Genomic DNA, 21,938 nt, shown 5'->3' with positions numbered 1-21,938 from the left:
TGTGGGGGAGATTTAAATGTCCCTTGCTTGTCTAATAAGGGGGTAAGGATCGATGAAGAAGAGGGTCTTAAGGGGGCAGAAAGAAACAAGATTTGGCGTGGCTGGATGTAATGAGAGACAAAGAACTGGGGATGCTAAATGGACAATGTCAGGGAGATCACAAGCCGGGAATAACTTGGTCTAACGGGGTGCACGCGTCCATTTTGGACTATGCATTTGTTTCCTCCTGTTTAGACAAAAGCATTACATCACTTTATGCCAATAAAAACAGTGACAATGCCCCCCTGAATCTGACTCTAAAAGGTGGGACAGGAAGACTAGAAATAAAGTATGGCAACACGGCATAGAGGCCACTAATGGATGTAACCGAGTGAGACTTAAGTCACGTGATGTCGGAACCCTGAGTGCTAACTTCCAGTCTCTAGTGATGGGTGATGTGGGGCTGGACTATGTGCCCTTGCTCTTAGAATTTAGAGTTAAGAAGAGCAAAGCAAAGGGCTTGGGGAAAAAGACTATACCCATTCCTTTGATTGAAGAAAAAAAACATGTCAAAGAGAGATTAAATCCTTGGGGCGAACAATGGATGCAGGCTTTTGTCTGCCAATTAAAAAAAGAACGCAGAAATTGGAATATATTGTATAGGGTAACATTATTACAACAAGATACAGAAGCAATGCTAATGAAGATGCAGGGAAGGGACACAAGAGCTATATGGCAATTGTTGAATAGCCATAGCAAAGTGGAAAGTCTGGCATTGATTAATATGGTTTCTGAAAGCAAGTGGATCTCCCACTACGAGAATTTATTCGCTAAGCGAGAAAGGGTTTATTATAATCCTAAACAGGCTGGGGGAAGTGGATGGTCTATACCATTTGATAAGACAGACTTGATGATGCTTATTAAGAAGGCTAGCAGATCATAAGCCCCAGAGCCCGACAGCATCACTAACATGATGTTTAACATGATGCTTAAAGATGCCCCAGAGGAATGGGCAGCCTTTATGTCTGTTCTCTTCAAACTAATTATGAAGGTGGAGGGAGTTCCAAAATCATGATAGTCAGCAGTTATTGTACCAATCCACATGGGAGGTGACATGGCTTGTCCTGAAAACTATCGCCCGATCGCCCTCATGGATGTTTTGGGAAAAGACGTTTGGAGGGGTTCTGTCGAGTTACTTTCAAAAATCGATCTCAACTACCAAAAGATACGATCCCAGACAGACGGGCTTTACGAACGAGGTAGGAACAGATTTAAACTTGCTCCTGCTTAATGTTATGAAAGGCAGAGCTATAGAAATAAGGGGTGTATATATATATATATCACTACAAAAAAAAAACTTTGTTGAGGGGACGTTATGGTTAAGTTGCCCTACCAAAAACCTCTGCACTTCACTAAAAAAATAATTTCACCCTCCCCTTTATGCTTCAACTTACAACCAAAAAAAACCTGAAATTCGACAGTTATGGTAAACTAAGCCCCCAAACCTGCCACCACCCCTGTGCACTGCTAACACTAGCATCCAGACCATGAAAGATGTAATCTCAAATGTCACTGATGACATCACTGACTACATCACATGTTTAGCTCCTTTGTTTTCGTTCCCTGCTCATATATATATATATATATATATATATGTCCAAAAGACTGTTTTTTCTGCAGTCCGTGGAAAGCACTCCCCCAGTCAAACACTGTTACTTCAGGAAACCAGTGTCCGGTATCAAAAAGTAGTCTTTATTGGATGAAAGCGTGCAACATATTGCTCATGAAATCCACTGGCATCATGGTTCTCCCAAAACATATGGCCCTCGCATAGAGGAATTAATATATATATGTACATTCAGTAAAAAAACTTTGTTAAAGGAATGTTATACTTCACAGTGAAGCCAAACCCCACTGCACATTCCCCCATTATGGTAAGCTAAGCAACTATAACTTTCACCATCTACGTGCATTGCTAAAACTAACACCCAGGACATCAAAGATGACATCACAAATATCAGACTCATGCACACATCACACATACATTGGACAACAGACCAAAGTATACCTTTTTTTTCAACAGACACCAAAGAATGCCTACCAAAAAGCAACTCCATAGAAAGGAACGCAGAAGTAGAGCAAATAAAAATAAAAGTGCCCAATGTAAGCATCCACCTGTTGTAGAGTTTGTAGAGAATCTTGGAACAAACCAGCTAATGCAGTTGGTTAGCAAAACAAGGGAAGTCTCAACTACCGAAACTTTACCTCCTCCATCAAAATGTGTCACAAAACACAAAAATGTTGGCAAAAAATGGCTACCAGTACAGCTAACAATGCTCCTAATAATCCCGATAGTGTCACAAGAACCCATAGTAAAAAAAGTATTTTATCAAAAATGTTTTGTCACAGAGTCCTTCAGAATCTTCTAAGAAGAGGACCGAAATCATCCTCCCCCCTTAAAACCTACCGTAGAAAGTTAATCCTACAAGCTCTCGTGGACAGTGTAATCCTTCTCAAAAGGAAGTTGTTTATATTAGTGTTAAATAGTTTTAAGTACCAAACTACAAAAGAAACTCAGCAATAAACGGAATGGGAACAAAAATAATTTCTTACAAGTTTGTGTTGCTGAATGGAGTCACACAACAACCACAGAACCACATTTTAATGAAGAAGCATACAAACAAAATCAAACAAACACAATTGCCATCCATAGCAGTGGACAAGGGTATGAGAAAATCAATACTACCATCATGGAACAAGAAACACTGCTTGCAAAACTATTCCCTGAAAACTCAGAATTACCTCTCGATTCAGCAGAACCACACCGTCCAGTATACAAATGGCCATGCACATCAATGTGTGCCATTCCAAACAAAGCTTTCAAATCTTTACGTCAGTTCCTCAATCAATATGTAAAAGGTAAAGACAAAAGTAAAATGAAAGTGCTGCAAAATATGGATATTTGTCCAGTGCGGAAATACACAGGACTAAAGGACATTCATTAGCCTGCATTTCTGGGCCAATTGCAAAAGTACCTTCCATGATATCAAAAGAATATCAATACATCATTCAAATGTAAGAAATCTTGTGTATAAAATATACTATGCAAAAAGTCCACCTTCAGAATTAGGCAATTTAAATACCACTCTTCTGCATGGCACACCCAAATACTTACAAGAAGAAATTGACTGTATTCAGAAAAAGTATTTTGGAAGTGAGAGCCACTTACAAATGCAACAGTTTCAGAACATAGTAGCAACAATTCTGCACATAGCAACCTTCTATTACAAACATACAGAAAAGAAATAGTACAATTTAAAAGGTCATCGGCTGAAGTACCAAACCATGTGTGCGTGTGTTGCCGCAGAACGTTTTATAAAAGGAACACAAAAAATGTGGACGTAGCATACAAAAAAGAAGACAATGAAGACTCTAAATGGTTTGAATTAGCTCTGTACCTTTTAGCTGAAAACAAATATGAACTAACTGAATGCCTAATATGTTGCAGTTACTGTAGTACAAAATTAGACAACCACCACACTCCTTCACATGCTGTTACAAATAATTTGGAATTGTTTCCATTACCAGAAATCCTGCAACAGCTCAATTTGTATGAGAGCATAATAATTCAAACAGTTCACCCATTTCAAGCAATTATTCGCCTTCATGCAAAAACAGAAAAATTACCTTCCTCTGAATTGGTGAAAGGCATTCGTGGCAAAGTAGTTTATTTGCCATTAGATCTAACGGAAAATGTACACACTCTAGGAGTGGAACGTTCAATAGAGCATTCTTTAATAGTCTTGGTAAATGGAGTACCAACAAAGGACAAACAAATTTGGCAACAATTAGTGGACAAGCTTTGCAATATCTAAAAGACAATAAATAATAAGTACTACAAGGAAATAAATATTGATGAAAGCTTAAGGGAAACAACTGAAATAATTCAAGAGCCATCATAAACTGGACAATTCGAACTTCTGGATCCAGCTACAGTATCCACTCTTTTGGACCATCACACAATTCATCCATTGCATTCCAATGAAAGCATAGATGATGCACTAGAAACTTACCAACTGTGACAAACCAAAGGGTCAACAATGGAGTATTTGGGACAAAAGTATAGAAGCACATGCTTTTCCACTTCTATTTCTTACTGGCAAAGGTGGAAGATACGATGATAGACCCACTCAGATTGGGGCATCAGAATACCGCTCATTACGAATGTATTCGCAAGATCCCAGATTTAGACCAAATGTGGAATACATATTCCACCTACTCTATCAAAATGAATTAGCAACACTATGTTATGGAGTTGCACACATTCTTAAATCTGGAACCCACTTTCAAAATATGTCAGCTACGCAGTTAATACAAAAAGTACAGGAAAAAGATGAGGTTTTACAATCAAGTATAACAAATTTGTTTGCAAACATGCGTGGTACAAAGGAATACTGGTTCAGACGGCACAGAGACGTGCGTTGCATGATCAGAAACCTTGGACCACCGACTCGGGTTTGTTACGCTAAATTGTGCAGAATATGCATGGGAAGATTTACATGAGTTCCTATGCATGGCAAACAGCAACAAAAACAACATAGATATATTAACACCTGGAGAACTTTGCTCTCTAGATCCAGTTAATGTCTCAAGATATTTCCATCATCGTTTCATTGCCATGCTACAATTTATTTGCAATAAAACTGTTCCTCCCCTTGGAGAAGTGCAGCACTTATTTTGGAGAAAAGAATATCAAGCGAGAGGAGCACCACATATTGACATGCTGTTTTGGATCAAAGGTGCACCGAAATTTGGGCACGACAGGGATACCACTGTTTTGCAGTTTATCCAAAAATATGTGACATGTGAAATCCCTTCACAACAGACACTTAGATTTTACAATTTCAAAGACACAAATGTGGCAAATATTGTCGCCGCAAATACAAAAACAAAAAGTAAATACTACACCAAATGCCGCTTTGGTTTCCCTAGACCAGTTACAGAAACAGGTGAAGTAAACAACTTCATGTCTTCAGTTCGACATAGTGTTAAAGGTAAATCACCTAAGAACGCGTATTAAATAAAAAGGGAAGAATCAAAATATTTCAATGATTACAATACAATCATTGCCCTCTTATGGAATGCAAACATAGATGTGCAGTAGATTGCAGCCAATTCAACTGCTGTTGCACGATATGTTACAACCTAATTAACAAAAGCAGAAAAAACAGAGCTTCAAGACCTCTGGGATGACCTGGCATCAGACAAAACATTATCACAGAAATTGTACAGGCTAGGCATAAAAATGCTCTCTCATAGAGAATGTGGGGCCTATGAAGCAGCAGATCGTTTAACCGGCACTGCTTTGTATGGAAAATCAGACAACATAGTATGGCTCAGTCTTGGTCCTGCAAAATCTAGAAAAAGAGTGCTAAAATCATATGAGGGCATAGAAATAATTGCCAGAAATGATCCCAACAGCCAAGACATTCTAAAAAGCAATTTACTGGACACTTACTATCCGAACAGGGGTAGCACTCTGGAAAGCATGTGTCTATACCACATAGCTCAGAACTTTGCATACAAAAATAATGAAAACCCGATGAAAGCAAACGTAGATATAGAGTGAGCGATTGTGAAGGGAGCTTAATGAAACTTACCAAACAAAGCTTAATTAATCATGTAAAATTGTCATTAAAAACTCCTCAACAGAAAGAACTTTATTACATGTCTCTGTTACAACTTTTCAAACCATGGAGAAAAGAGGAAGACATACTAGATAACTATGACTGCTATGAAGATGCTTTCAAGGCAAATGAAAGCACTATCACAGATGTGAACTTTACGCAGTACAAAACAATGTTACACAATGAGCAGCAACAGGAAGAACTTCAGGTCCAACTAGATAAGGACTCTTCCGACAGTAGTCAACCTTCTGTAGCAGGAAGTCAAGAACCACTAATAGCAAATGAGGCTGAAATAGCTATGGCAAAAGTAGAAAACAACATATATCAGTATCAAGAAGATACAGAAGACTTAACTGTACAACAAGCAAAACTTAACAACGATCAGCGCACCATTTTTGAAGACGTAACAAAACAAATTGTACATGGTGTACAACACAAAAATAAAGAATGTACCTGCCAAAATTACAAACCTATACTGCTGTACGTCAGTGGTGAAGCTGGATCAAGGAAAACATTCTTAATCAAAATCATGAGCAAGTTCCTTCAACAATTGACAAACAACAAACTGTCAGCTGTTGTAACGGCCCCCACAGGTTTAGCTGCCTACAACATAGGCGCTGTCACTTTACACCGACTACTACTGCTTCCAGTAGAGCATCAAAATAAATTAGACTACTACAAACCTTCTGCAGAAGCTGCAACGCAATTACGCAGAGTATTGAAACAAATGGAAATGCTACTAATAGATGAAGTGAGCATGGTCTTCAACCTAATGTTGGCTTTGATTCAGCTCAGATTGCAAGAAGTACTTAAAAATAACAACAAAAAACTCTTTGCAGGGAAACACATTATCGTTTTCGGTGATCCTTCTACAATTGACACCAGTGAAAGGTGAACCGATTTTTAAAATCTTAGGCCACAAACTCTGCCGGAAAACTGTTGGTAGCATAGGTAACCTTTGGCAACATTTCCAATACAGAGAATTAACTGAGAACATGCGGCAATCTGCAGATCTCACTTATGCCAACATCTTAAAAAGTATTAGAGTGTATGTATTATCGCAAGAAGCACAAGTTGTATTGAAAAACCGGCATATACATGTACTTTATGGCGATAATGCATGTGCAACTGATGTTATGGAACAAATAGCGCAGAAAAATGTCAATTGTATGGCCTTAATGCCAACTCTTGCAAGCTGTTTCAAATTCAATGAAACAATGTTAAAGTAAGAAATGCAACCAATAATAGAAATTAGCGCCACAGACAAACTAGACGAACATGGTATGACAGTACCCATGTGTGAGCAAGCCACAACAAGACTAAACAAGACTAAACAGTATAGAAAATTCAATCTCCAACACTGCTGGTTTGGAAAAAATGTTTAAATTATCCTTAAATTGTAGAGTAATGCTTAAACGTAACCTTGACGTAGAGCAAGGGCTAGTTAATGGAGCACTGGGCACAGTTGTTGGCTTTCAAACCCACGTGATAGCAACATTCAGTTTGTAAATATTTGCTTTGATAAAGTTTCAGAAGTGAAAAGGATAAGGCACTCAATTGCTCAATTCCTTCTCTTCAAAGACATGCATGTACGTAGAGAGCAATTTTCTGTAACTCTTGCATATGCAGTTACCATTCATAAATCCCATGGTCTTACCCTTAATAGATATAGGAAACACAGTCTTTAAGGAAGGCATGAGCTATGTAGCATTATCACGCTTACGTACACTTGACGGTCTATTGCTAATAAACTTTGATTCAAGTAAAGTCAAAGCTGATATTCCTTGCATTCTAGAATATAATAGATTGTGTTCACTGTACACCCCTCATCTGAAACAATACCCTGTTCCAGATAAAGTAAAACGTGGTAAAAGAAAAGTAAATGAAACAGAAATGCAAAAGAATTCAACAGCAAATTCCGCAAAGAAAAGAAAAGAAGCTAAAGTTTCATCAATTACCGCAAACATAGAACACCGTATTAGGGAATGTAAACCAGGGACGTCGGCAAAGAAGCAACAGAAAAACCAAAAAATGCACTCAGATACAGAACTTGCTGGGCCATTCAAATTTGCAAATGAAAGTGGGGTAAGTTGCTATGCAAATGTAGCAATGAATATTCTATTTCAATTGCCACCAATTATTAATAATATTTACCTGCACAGTACAGACCAATTGTGTTTGCAAATGTTTGCAAATGTTAGTGCTGCATAGAAATGCAACAAGCAATCCTGACAACACATACAGTGTTCATGGAGTAAGGCAACAATTGGACGACTGTGCTGGAATGGTGAGATTCACTATGAACTCACAAGAAAATCCACAAGAATTTCTAATGTACATACTATTAGTATTGGAAAGCAAAAGCATACCTGTAAATCAAATCTTCCAAATTTCGTACATGTGGAAACATACATGCACTCTCTGTAGCAAAGTAATACAGGAAGAAATCCCAAATGAGCGATTTGTGTATGTTTCCATACCAAATTGTGAGAGCATTCCATTTCACCAACTTGTACAAAACGCAAACCATGGCAGATTATGTACTATTTGCAATTCAGACAATCGCTCCACCTTACTGATACAATCACATAGTACCTACATAATACTTATGCTTCTACATTATAATGCAGCTGGCACCAAAAACAACTGCAAACTGACTGGATTCACACACGGTCAAGCGTCACTTGGAAAGAAAACCTTTACAACAGTAGGTGTAATCTACCATGCAGGAGCTACAACCAATGCAGGTCACTACACTGCATACATTAAAAAGAATTGTGGATGGTTCGAATGTAATGATAGCACCATTACTCTAAAGCAGAGATTGCCAGCTAATCTAACGAATGCGTATTTAATGTTCTTAAAACCAAAATTTATGAAATAATATGTACTTCAAGATTGTCAACAAATTATGTGAAAGACTACAAACAGTTAGAATACGCCCACAGGTATCTAACTACCCAAGAGGATGGAAGAATGACACAAATAAATGATTATCACAGATCGTTGGAAACAAATGCACAGGTAGAATACGCCTACAGGTATCTAACTGTTGTTAAAAATCGGCAGGAAGGCAACAAACATAACATTGATCAGAAAGATGATGGAAACACGCAAAGGAAACAAGGAAGTAGTTAGTATCATAGTAAACAAAAGGTTTTTTTTAATCCGACAAGGATTTTTTTTTCCCAGACCCACGGATTAGAAAAGCAAACACAGAAACTGAGCGCAATGCACAGTACACTGGTTTGTAAACTAAATATGAGGGTAAAAAAAAAAAAGGTAAACTGTCTATTATGCAATGTAGTAATTTTTCAAAAAATGCAAACACCAACACTCTTTTTTCTTTTATCACAGAAATGGAAAAAGGGATACTTCCGCCAAGTACGATAGCCACTTAAAAATGGATTCTGAACAAAGTAAGGAGTAAGTATATTGACAGTCATTTTCTACACATGGGAATCTACATGTCTAATCTATGGTACCAATATGCTGCAGTGCCTGTAGACTGGCCCTTGCATCTTCGGTGAGTAATGTACCAACTACGCCTTACGACCAAGGTACAAGGAGTATAGTTCCTATCCACAACCATAGCTGCATATCAAAACCATGGTCCTTGTAAATTAGCTACTTATAAATTTACTTTTCGGACCATCGTCTGCAGCCATGAAGCTAAGACACTAGGGCGTCGACACAACTAGCACATTACACCACACCCATATTGACTTGTAACTCCACTGCTTATGACTCGAGTCTTGGGTGCATGGCCTTTGGGCATGCAGTCAAGAGTCTGGGTCCTGGCCAGAAACACCACAGCATATCGGAACCATGTTGCCTTGTCATTTTACTATGTGCGCCCTCCCCACAACCATCTTAATGATGTTGCATAGTACAAGTGTACCAATAGCTCTGATATGATGCAGTAGTTTGTAGCCACTGGCTACAGAGGTGAGTTTGAGGCCATAGCATTATGAATGTATGGGTATACAGTATTTGAAATGCATAGTTACTTACAACTGCAGTGCTTATTACTTAGCTCAAGCACTCTGTATCCTGGCCACTACTACCACACCATATGACATTCATTGTGGCATATAACTACACTACAAACAAATGTACTTTTGGGGGCATGGCCTTTGGCCATGCACCCATGATTGCAACCCTTCCCCACAGTCGACAAGTGATGCACTTCCACACCATATCGTACCAACTGTACCTTGTAAGTACACTACATATAAGTGTGCTGTTGGGTGCATGGCCTGCGGCCATGCACTCATGACTGCAGACTCTCCCCACAGCCACCTGACTGATGTTCAATACTAGGGGTGTCTGTATAGGTCTGAAATGCTGCACGGTTTGTGGGCAGGGCCTAAAACTTTAGGTGTATTGCCATACAGTTCAATATATGGTTGTGAAGCGGCTTATAACTCCAGTGCTTACCAGTTTCCTGTTGAGTGCATGCTTGGGTGTATGGCATGTATACAGCCTGCAACCATGCACTCAAAAGTACACATCTTGTCCACAACCACCGCACTACATGAAACCCATGTGGGCTTGTAAGTGAAAAGGTTATAGCTTCGTTGTTGGGGGCATGGCCTTCAGCCTTGCACCCAAGAGTGCACACACTCCCCACAACCAGGCAATTGATAGGCATTAGTAAAAGGGTATCCATGGGTGTGACATGCTGAAGTATTTGTGGCCAGGGCCTAGAGTTTTGGAAGTAAGGCCTTCGGCCGACGGCCATGCATCCAAGACTCTGGGCCCTGACCACAACAACCGTAGCATGCGACACCCATGGCGGCGTACCAAAGAATATAATAATAGCCGTAGGAAAATGTAATGCAATCACGGCATGTTGCCAATTTTAATGTTTGCTGCCACTACGCGGGTCCTTACAACAGTTACAAGTTCCCTGTGCACTGGACGGACTGAAATAGTGCCCTTATTGGACCCCTAATTTTCTGTGCGTACATGCACCAAAGACTGTACGCACTCCCCACAATTTGCCAATCGAAACGCAATACTACGGGTGTATCCATTGGTGTGACATGCTGCGGTGGTTGTGGCCAGGGCCTACAGTCTTGGAAGGAAGGCCTTCGGCCGGCAGCCATTCATCCAAGACTCTAGGCCCTGGCCACAACCACTGTAGCATGTGACACCCATGGCGGCGTACTAATGAATATAATAATAGACATCGGAAAAAGTAATGCAATCACGGCATGTTCTCAATTTCAATGTTGGCTACCACTACGCGTGTGTTTTCAACAGTTAGAAGTTTCCTGTCCACTGCATGGACTGAAATGCTATCGTTATTACACCCCATATTTTTTGTGCGTACAAGGTGTCCATAGAAAGTACATCATGAAGACCGACCCCCAGAACAAATGCAATGATCACCCATGTCTTACTGTCTGAACCTTTCCCAACGCTCTGTGACACAGCAAAGAGTTTTATAAATAGAGCATGTGTACACGGGTTGTTGCTGCGCTTTCGGCAGATCCAAGATGTCGGACGCATCCAAACAATCTGACGCAGAACATGTCTCGCAGCCAATGGGCAGAGACGTCGCGTGTCCGCGGTCATGACGCCAGCCCCTTAGCCAATCGGTATCTTGTCCGTGGACCGAACAGGGAAGTGTGACCGCGAAGCGGACATAGATATCACTAATTTTTTCAGACCTACTTTTTGATAATTTCTAAGAAAAGTACTGCACGGAAGGTCACCAAATTTATAAAATCACGCTTTCGGGACCAAGCCGCTGCCCCTGCCGCAAATTTGGTGAAAATCCATCCAGCGGTTTGAACTGTAGCCGTGCGCAAAGTTTTTCCCCCATTCAGTCTATGGGGAAAAAAAGACGTTTTGGGACCCCCCTATAACTTTTGCCCCCCTGAACCAAACATCTCCAGACTTTGCATACAAATTCGGAGTGGCCCATATACTTTTTTTGCAAAGTTTGGTGAGGATTCGTCCAGGGGGAGCAAAGTTATAAGCCGCCCAAAAAGTGCTCTTCCTATGGAAACAGCAACTTAACCAGAACTACACGGCCACTACCATGGCCGTGTAATATATGGCCTTTATAGACCTTAAAAAGGCCTTTGATAGTGTGGACAGGCAGTTGCTCTGGTCCAAAATGTAATCATGGAACTGTCCGACACACTTGCTAGCAGCAACTAGATCTCTCCAGACAGACACCAACGTGAGAATTAGGCTCAGTGCACAGGGTCATCTCTAAAGTCCTATCTACACAAAGAGAGGTTTAAAACAGGGATGTCTGCTGGGCCTGATGCTCTTCAATTTATTTATGTCCGACTTGCCTGTATCATTGGATGCAGCTACTGCCTTCTCTCCTTAGATAGGTGACCATAAGATGGGTAGGCTGCCATTTGCAGACACCCTCGTCCTTTTGGACCAAACCCTGATAGTGCTACAACATAGCCTACAGGCATTGCAAATCTTTAGGACTAAAAATGGCCTCGAGATAAATCCAAATAAAACTAAAATCATGGTTTTTGGATCTAGAGCCACCAAAGGGAGCTGCACATACAAATGGTACTTGGAAACGGTCCCATTAACAGAAGTCCAGACTTTGGTCTACCTCGGTACACATCAACAATAGGAAAGACGGTGGCCCGAGATTGTTGGTCTTGGAAAAAAAAGCAATCATGTTGGCATCAAAGGAGATTGTGATAAACAAAGGGTTTGGCAAGTTTTCAATAAAACCAGTGCTGACCTTTTACGAAACTAAAGTCACCCTGATGCTATTTTTGGGAGCATAGGGATTTCTGTTTACCCTGTACAACCTGTGGGCTTCTTTGTAGGAAGATCTTAAAGCTCCCAAACTTGATAGTGACTTCCGTAATTGGGTATGAGCTGGGATTAATCTCACTTTATGCAAGAACGGCTGAGAATTCACTGGCATTGTTTCGGAAATGTACGCTACCAACTCCACCTCCGACCTTTGAGATTCTTGAGGCAGCGCTGGTTAAGAGGGTCCAGATATCCTGGGAAAGTGAGAGATCTGCTGTATGGCTATGCTGGATTCCCTAGGTGTGAATGTAGAAACATTGTCAACTAATACCTATAAAGTAAAAAAGAAAAAGAATTTGGGAGTCGGATTGGATCCAAACAACGCAAGATAGAAATTCCCATTGTTATGCGGCTCTTAAGGCCTATGAATCCATACCAAGATATTTGCTGCTCTTTCCCTCCCCTTGGTATTGGACACAGTTCCTTAGATTCCGTCTCAACTTGCACCCGACCAAGGAAATCAAGAGGATTTATCTCAAATCGAATGATGTGGCTTGTAGATTCTGTCAGTCTGAGACTCTGATAGAATCACTTCAACACATCACAGTATATAGCAATGTTCTAACGGCAGTAAGAACTAGACAATTGGGGGATGGATTAACAAGAGGCAATGCTATGGGGCTAAGAAGTTTTGGAACCTCCTTATGGGTGAAGATGACTTTCGTGCAATCTTTGTGCTGATCGTTTTTTAAAAGAAATGTCAATTGTAGATGAGGAAAGAGATAGAAGGGAGGGAACAATTCATGTTGGGTATGGAGGTCGTTTGTGGGATTGTGAGGCCTAATGGATTTTGTATTAAGGTATGATGTATTGATAAAAGTTTGCAATAAACTATGAATCAACAAAAATTATTTGAAAAAATAAAATAAAAATCGATTCTGTGATTGGTGGCGAGTGATCGACATGAGGGTGATTGAACGACTTAAGAGTGATCAGGCACCTTTATCTCTACAGTTGAGATTAGCCCAAGACAATGTAAGAAAGAGCAGTTTGGGGAAGCAGAGTACTGTACCTACTTGCATAGGAAGAAGGATCAAATAGTGATTTGATTACATCTTTATCTGATATTATGGATGCAACTGCTATTATAGATGCTTTTAACCTATTGAAGGAGACCATTAAAGAGGTCCTTACTTCTAGCTTTATTAATAGGACAAGGGCTGAACGTAGAGGTTGGTACTAAAGGATTGCAGAATCGCCAAGATGGAATTGTTAGTGGCTTCTAGAAATAGATAACTCGATAGAACCTCTCTGGTGGCAGCTCGAGGAAAATATAAAAGTGTTCTGAATCAAGCTAGATGTTTCCATGAGAAAGTGAAATGGGTGGCGCTATTGGGATACTGTAACTCAAATGAATCCAACAAAAACATTGTGGCAATGGCAGTGGTAAAACAGGTTAATGCACTTGGCTTCTTAACTGGTGAAAATAAGTCTACTGTTAGAACCTATTTACCACATATATTAGCTGCTCCCCATGGAACTAATTATTTGTCCTTCGTATCCAATAGCCTTGCTAGAAAATTCATTACCTGCTTAATCTTCCAACAATTGCCATTACATTTCTATGCTAACAGTTAGAATAAGGAGCAGGCCTCTATCTGTAGGTGCAATATGTCTATAGAGGCGAACTTGCATCCGTTATGTTTTTGTCCATGGTACAACAAATAGAAAGCGTTTTTTGATTCGATTTTTAAATACTTCTATTTTTCATACTGTCAATTTGCACATTTTTAGATGTTACAAGTTCAAAACCATAAATGGCTGTGAGGCTGTAGGATTTGTTTTATTTCATTGTGTTTGGTTAAAACGTATTTCAACCTTTACCAACTCACATAGACATCATGTTCCAAATAGTAAAAAGTGAAAAACAGAATAAAGAGAAATACTTAACAATTTCCATCAAACATATGAAATAGAATAACTTATTTAATTAGTCAGCCAGTAAGTTAAAATTGATGTATACAATTCAATACTTACTATAAATGTATAGAATCAATTTCAGGACAATTCAGCAGCTCAATCAATCCCAAAAATCACCCAACTTCTGAGATGTTTTTGGTACAGGCCATGAAAATAAGAATTAAATGTATTGTTTCTGGGTGATGATGTTCTACTCTATTCATTGATATAGTTTAATGATTTTTTGTGCCCAGTTTAACAGTTTAAAAACCAATGAGGGGTTGTTATGTTGGCATCGGCCAATCAGGTTTTATGCTGGCGGGCGTGCCCCTCTCAAACCATCCATCAGGCCCCTTGTGGATGGTATCCCCTGCTGAAAAAACTGTTTCCATTTCTATTTCCCCGTTTCCCTGGTCCTTGTTCATGTTGGATTTTTGGAGAGGTGCAGTACTACATAACAAACATACCAATGTCCTCATAAGAAAATAGAATGCGATTTCTTATGAGGACATCAATACGTTGTCACTGGTAATGCACCTCTGCAATAAAATATGTTGTGAGGACATGTGTAGGTCGTAGCTCATTGAAAGTGCAGTACCACTGTCAAAAGTGTTTTCCTGCTCACAAACCATTTCCATTTCCTGGTTCTTGTTCATTTTATTTTTTGGAAAGCTTCACATACAGTTGTAACCATAAGAAATCTCAATGTGATTTTTCAATGAGGACATCTGTGTGTTGTCAGTGGTACTGTACATCTCCAATCTCAGTCCGATTTCTTACTACGAGGACACCTGTATTTTGTCAGTGGTCCTGTCCCTCTCCAAAAAAAGTAAGATCTGAGGACATATATTCATTGGAGTGGTACAGTCCTACTGGCAACGTACAGGTGGTCCTTCTAAGAAATCACATTGAGATCAAAACTACAATAGAGGACAACTATGAGCAAAGGCTGCATTATACACACAACCAACAGATATCGCTTCCAGAGGCGTACACAGGGTAGGGCCTCAGCGGGCAAGGCCCCCCAAAATCTGTAAATGCCCACTCAGGAGTTCTGTGTGGGCATTTACAGATGTTAATATCCTGCGGTGGGCCAAGAACATTAGCTTCTGGCACCACTTATTAAACAATCCTGGCTACGCCTCTGATCACTGCCCCTTGCGCTGTGGCTCCTTTTCCCTTGTGCTGTCCCTCCTCCCCCATGAGCTGTCCCTACTTCCCCCAGTATGTGCTGCAGCCCTTCGTTCAAATGTTGTGCAATGCTGCGGTGTACTGTTGCTGGCCTAGCTTTCATCTACTGGATTGTTTTACTCTCTTTTGCGTTGCCATTTATTACTTATTCCTCCCTCCACGGTGCGTCCCTCACCCTTCATTCCCTTCCATGCTGTCATTTCTTCCTCTCTGTGTTGTCATTCCTTCCCTCCTGCTAAATGTAAAGTGCAACAAACTATAAACGCCAAAAATATTGGCTTTGCCAATGCTTGTTTTTGTTAAGAGCAGGCAATACAGAACAGTGGCTCACTCAGCTTGACAAAAATCCTCGAACCAGCCAGGTCCTGAGTGGGAAGAAGATTAGAAGGGCAGGAAGTACCGCTATTATTGGAGGGATATTTTGCATCGAGGGGGCTTTCTAAAAGGGGATTAATACAGCGCACCATACCCGACCCTCCCCCAGAGACAGAGTCGGACCTACCGCCCCAGAGCCAGGACGCAGCTCCCAGCAGGCCCCGCGCACACAGTCTCCCAGAAGCAGACACCATGTCAAGGCGATTGCAACCCCCGAACTCTCAACTGGCGTAAGCAACCAATCAATGTTTAAGCAGGGCAGAGAGTAGTGCTGTGCTATCAGGTAAGTACAGAGAACGACGGCCATGTTGGGAGAGCCTAGCCCTCTCCTGGAGCAACATGTGGAAGATTTAAAATGCCATAAAAAAAAATTATGGGGGGGGGGGTCACAAGTTCGGTCCGGGGGGGAAGCTTCCAGAACAGATATACAAGACGTCGTGCTAAGACGCGGCTAATGGTAGCGATTGTGTAAACAACCAGTTAGTATGTCATCGTAGTACAAAAACAATTCAGAAACGGCTACTAATGCTAGTAAGTCTGTGGGCCGAGTATTTTAACGTGCTTCGTGACCTTACCTTTCACAATCCTTTGTTTATTCCTATAACTCTTCCTGATACCTCTTTTATTTTCCATTGTGCTTAACCAGACTGGGATATCCCTTTTAAGCTACGTGTTAAACAACACGGCAAATTGTTCTTATTCCGGTTGCTGCTTTTCTTTCAGAAAGGAATAGTACCCTCTTTTTAGTTATTACTTATTATTTATTTTTTTATGTCCGTGACATTTTATTGCGGGTCTTTCTTTTATCTCTATTAGACGCGTTCAAAACAGAAGACATGCTGACGTACTGAGGCGTGGCTTAAGTGACGTTTCGCTTCAAAGTGTCAGAAAGGCTAGTGCTGTCCGACAGTTCCGGGATAAAAAGCAAAGAAACTAAGCCGACGTCGTCAGCGTGCTGAAAGATTGTACAACTAACAAACACGCTTGAAACTAAATGACACACGTCTGAAACGTAACAATCAAGACTGATAGGGTCGAGCACTGGAAGCCGTTCCTGCGAAATACAAACCCGCAATAGCACCTCCACCTTTTTTTTAAGTAAACAGTCAGTTTTTCTCAAAAAAGTTGATATTTAAAAAATGTTGTTTTCTCCAAGATCTCTTGCGCCAATGCAAGCCAATGGAGTATGGTTTTCTGATGTAAAGCGTCCCTTTATATAAACCTCACAACCTACTTACGTAGTGCCACAATAAGTCATCCAAGGGAGGAGTGAGTGATAAGATTTGAATGGGAATAGCCGTTTATGTTATAAGACAAAGTACGTGTTTAAAGCTTTGCCAGTGGTTTAGAAGTGCCGGATAATTACCTAAAGACTATGGAGAGGAGGGCACAATCTACCCTAGCATTAACTCTGGCAAACAGAACTGTGTGTTGACCTATCCGTATTCACAGGCTGTATGCCCTTGCAATCCATTGATGGGTTCACAAGCTCATAGTATGTTTTAAGATAATTTGTAAATGCATACACCGGTATAAAACCCTGTAACATAAGACGGACACTGCGTGCGATAACGCTGCCTAACCATGAATGCCTGTGTGTGGAGTTTTAGGGCGGCCTGGCTCTTATTCAAATACAAAACATCTACCTTCCCCCATCTTCACCGCCCCGCGATGTGGGGAGGGCTCTCCAGTGCGGCCGCCCAATGTCAGAAACCATGGAATAGCCAGATCAGTCGTTTCCTTGGTAACTGAGGCTGACATCATTCACTAACAACGGGGTTTGTTTTGATGACGTTTTATGTGGCGGATACCTACAAAATGTTTGGATTTCAGTTATGCTCGTTTTTCCCAACACGCTATGGCTACACACCTATAATGGCTAGAGTGGCTGAGTGGCGAGTTGGTAACTATCACTGTTTTGTCATTTTAATGTATTTAATTTATTTATTTGCTTTTGGGTTTACAAAACCTTTGCAATAAACAGCAGAAGAAAACACCCAAAACAAGTATACATTTGTTAAAAATAAACATGGTGCTAAAACAGTTAAATTCCATTTTTGTTAAACATCTCACACATGTTAAAGTAAAATTAAATCTCTTTTAAAACAGCTGATGCAGTAAAATTAACACAGCTAATTAATTAATAAACCACATGAGAGGTACCCTTTTGAATAGAAATATCCAGTGAAGTTCCTTACTGTTTAAAATACTAGCCCAAAACCCATCGGCGCCAGGGGACCACACCGGTGGTGATAGGGCGCGGTATACATATCCTTTAACATTAACTCAGTGTTAAAAAATTAACATCATGTACAAAGCGACTAAAGAAATGATGGCGTAAATCTGTGTAATAAAGTCTCTTATTAGTCACTCAGGACACACAGACCTGCTGTGGAGACTGATGTTGATCCAGGTATGCTTTATTGGTACAGTATATACAGTTCCAGTTACTCTCAAGTATATACAGTAGTATGGGTGACAGGACATGGACAGGTGTAGGTAGATACAGTATACATGAAGGAGAAGACCCACCGGCCATCCACTCACTCCAGCTCAGGCCCCCAACTGACTCACTCAGAACATTCATACACTGATGCACTCAACATTCTCCTGAGCTGCATCATACATCACATTCTATTGGCAATCACTCCAGGCCAGTGACAATATACAAGACTATATATAACATCTCCCTTTCATACCAGATTCAACCACAACATAACATCTCCCTTTCATACCGGAAGTACCCACGCGTGACATCTCCCTTTCATATCAGATTCATACACACAAACATCATCCTTTCATACAGGATGTAGAAAAAGTCAGCCAAACACACATCACCCGCCCACTCAGAAATCTAAACACAACCACGATCTCACACAGATAAACTACATGTAACAGATGGGGTGCTCCTGGCAGCACCGGAAGTCTTAAACTTAAAACTATTACTATAAGAAACAGAGAGATCGGCGGAGCTCCCCATATACCTCAGAGGGATCATCAGAAACAGCTTCTTGAGGGCCGATGAGGCAGGTGGCCTGTCCATAGTCACAGAGTCTAGCGTAGGTATGCATTCCTCTTGGGATGGTAAGAAAATGTCAGTGTCCCTAACAGGCGATACCTCTTCTCTGTTCTCAGCTTGTCCTGAGGGACCCGGAGGCATATCCTTACTTTCATTCCAGTAGGCTATGACTGAGCCTTCAGACCCTTCACCCCCTTCCTCTTCTTGGCTCCTTCAGTGGTGGAAGGCTCTCTGTCCGCTGCACTTTTCTTCTCTCCCGAGTTAGAGGCTACAGACGGTACAGTCCTTCGGCCTGCAGGGTGTAGGTCTTCCCCGTGGATCGACCTCTGTGAATTAGTCCTGATGCTCCTCTCACTAGGGAAAAGAGGAACTTCGGCAACAGTCAGATAATTTCTACATCATTCCCTATGGGTAGGAGGTGGTTCCGGTGGAGGATCTTCACATCCCTCGGGGTGCCTTCCCGTCTTAGTCGGAACACAGGCATCCCAGTCAACTGTGGCTCAATAAGGTATGGCTGCGATCCCAGCGGTCCCCCAGCTTGTTTCTGCCTCTCTTCCCTAAACTCCGGATGAACACCCGATCACCAGGTTCTAGATTATGGAACCTGACCTTATCATCATACCTTTTCTTGTTTTACTGTGCATTCAGTTCGGCAGCGGCTTTCGCTAGTTGGAAAGCTTGAGACAATTGGTCTTGAAGGTCTTTCACGTACTTGCAGTCATTTTCTACACCTGTTCCATCAGAGGAGACCCCAAAACTCAAGTCTATGGGTAGCCTGGCATTCACTCCGAACATCAGCTGATACGGGGTGAACCCAGTGCTGTCATTCTTTGTGCAGTTATAGATATGTACTAGGGTGGACACATGTTGGCTCCACTTCAGTTTCTCTTTGGCACTCAGCATCCCCAGAATACCCAACGATGTGTGGTTGAAGCTTTCAGCTTGCGCATCCCCTTGTGGATGGTAGGGGGATGTCCTGGTTTTCTTTACCCCAATCAGCTGCATGAGTTCTTTAATGAGTTTGGATTCAAAATCTCGCCTTTGATCGGAATGTAGGCGAGCAGGCCTGCTATAATGCACAAAGAATTTGTCCCAGAGTACTTTCTCTATGGTAGTTGCTTTCTGATCTCTGGTGGGGTATGCTTGGGCATATCGGGTAAAATGGTCTGTCACTACCAAGATGTTCTGTATCCCACTGTTGTCAATTTCAAGGCTCAGGAAGTCCACACAAACTAAGTCCATGGGACCAGAGCTCTGTAGATTTTGAAGTGCTGCAGCTGGACGACTGAGGGTTTTTTCCGGGCGATGCATTGGGAACAAGTGCAGCAATGCTCTTCTACTTCTGGGCCTAGGCACGGTCAGTGAAAGCGGCTTCGTGCTAACTCTATTGTCTGTTCACTTCCCAGATGTCCATGTTGGTCATGAAGGGCCAGTGGACGTAATGAGCCTGGCAGCACAAGTCGGTATGTAAGTCGCCCTTGGATTTGACTCTCCTTGTATAGCGCTCCTCCCTTCATCACTAGCGATATCCATTCTTTGCGATAGATCTGGTGATTGGGCAGATTCCGGCTGTCTGGTGGCCCTGTCGCGCCATTCTCCTTGCCTTGCTACACTTCACGTAGTTCCCAGTCTTGCAATAGTTTTTGTCTCTAGTCCGCCTGGTTCAGGTGCGGCAGTTCTGGAGCCATTAGACTGGTTGCGTTGCAATAGCTCATGGGGACCCCTTTCTCGGTCCCCCCTAAGCAGTTGATAAAACGTGCTCGTTCAGTGGACGGACCAGTTCATTTCTGCTTCATCGCGGCCAAAGAGGCCATCTCGATAGGGAGGGACTTGGAGCTGTCGGCCGTGGGAGGTCTTGGGAACAGTGCATCCGCATCTATGCTATTGACTCCAGGGCGATATTCCAACTGGAAGTTCTACATGGACAATGCTGCCAACCATCAATGACCAGTAGCATCCAATTTGGCGGACTTGAGGATGTACGCCAGTGGATGTTGTCCGTCCTCACTGTGAACGTAGCTCCATATAGATAGTCATGCAGTTTTTCGGACACTGCCCACTTCAGGGCCAAAAACTCCAGCTTGTGGTTGGGGTAGTTCATTTATGAGGGGTTCAGTCGGCAGCTGGTGAAAGCCACAGGTCGGACGGTTCCCTGCTGTTCTTGGTAGAGTACAGCACCCAGCCCATCACAGCTGGCATCCACATGTAAGATATAGGCATGTGTGGATCAGCATACGCCAGGACCAGCGATTCAGTAAGAGTTTATTTATTTTTTAGCCGAGCAAAGGCGTGCTTACATTGTTCACTCCATCACAGGCCGAAATTCTCCTTGGGATGGTAATGGGTTTTGGACTGAGCCCCACTGTTAGCCACAGTCTTCTGTTGCGCTGGATAACCCTTGGTCAATTCAGTGAGGGGTCGGGCTATGTTGGCAAATCCTGGCACAAACCTGTGGTAATAATTGCAGAACCCCAGGAAACTCCTCATCTCTCGCAGATTCTGCAGACAGGGCCAAGTCTCGAGGGCTTCCATCTTTGCGGGATCTACATGCACTCCTTCAACCGACACCATATGGCCAATACACTTTGCACTAGTGCGGCAAAACTGGCATTTTTCTAAGGACACTTTCAGTACCTGCTGCTGTAGACGATCCAAAACCTTCAGTAACCTTTGGTGATGTTCTTCAAGGGTCCTCCCAAACACAATCACGTCGTCTAGGTAGACCAGTACCTCAAGTAAGTTCATATCACCAACAGTTCTCTCCATCAGGCGTTGAAACGTGGCTGGTGCTCCTGATATTCCCTGGGGCATTCTAGTGAACTGGTAAAACCCCCAGGGGCAGATAAATGCAGTCTTCTCCCCATCCTCGAGTAACATGGGAATCTGATAATATTCACTTCAGAGGTCTAAGACGGAGAACCACTTGCTCCCAACCAGACAGCCAAGGGCCTCATCAACTTGGTGGGGGGGAGGGGGTAGTA

General features: G+C 41.8%; 1 protein-coding gene and 1 long non-coding RNA gene across 5 annotated transcripts in view; one reads left to right on the top strand and one right to left on the bottom strand.

Annotated features, from left to right (window-relative positions):
- HAGH (hydroxyacylglutathione hydrolase) overlaps positions 1-17,678 on the bottom strand; it is a 933,635-nt gene extending 915,957 nt beyond the window's left edge. The window contains exon 1 of one of the 4 annotated variants that reach the window (XM_069647285.1): positions 17,585-17,678. In XM_069647285.1, the coding sequence (XP_069503386.1) occupies positions 17,585-17,594 (10 nt within the window). In that variant the 5' untranslated portion in view covers positions 17,595-17,678. Of the gene's footprint in view, positions 1-14,450; positions 14,578-16,065; positions 16,222-16,513; positions 16,742-17,584 lie in introns of those variants that run through there. The other 3 variants (XM_069647283.1, XM_069647282.1, XM_069647287.1) reach the window with 3 other exon arrangements.
- Positions 16,121-21,938, top strand: part of LOC138569364 (uncharacterized) — a 49,738-nt gene continuing 43,920 nt past the window's right edge. The window contains exon 1 of the long non-coding RNA XR_011303219.1: positions 16,121-16,221. This is a non-coding gene — a long non-coding RNA (uncharacterized lncRNA). The remainder of the gene's footprint in view (positions 16,222-21,938) is intronic.

This window comes from Ambystoma mexicanum, chromosome 2q (genome assembly GCF_040938575.1).
Source record: "Ambystoma mexicanum isolate Mex_15411 chromosome 2q, UKY_AmexF1_1, whole genome shotgun sequence".
NCBI classification, from domain to species: Eukaryota; Metazoa; Chordata; class Amphibia; order Caudata; family Ambystomatidae; genus Ambystoma; species Ambystoma mexicanum.
The sequence above is the reverse complement of the archived record's forward strand: the minus strand, read 5'-3'. Positions and strand labels throughout refer to the sequence as shown.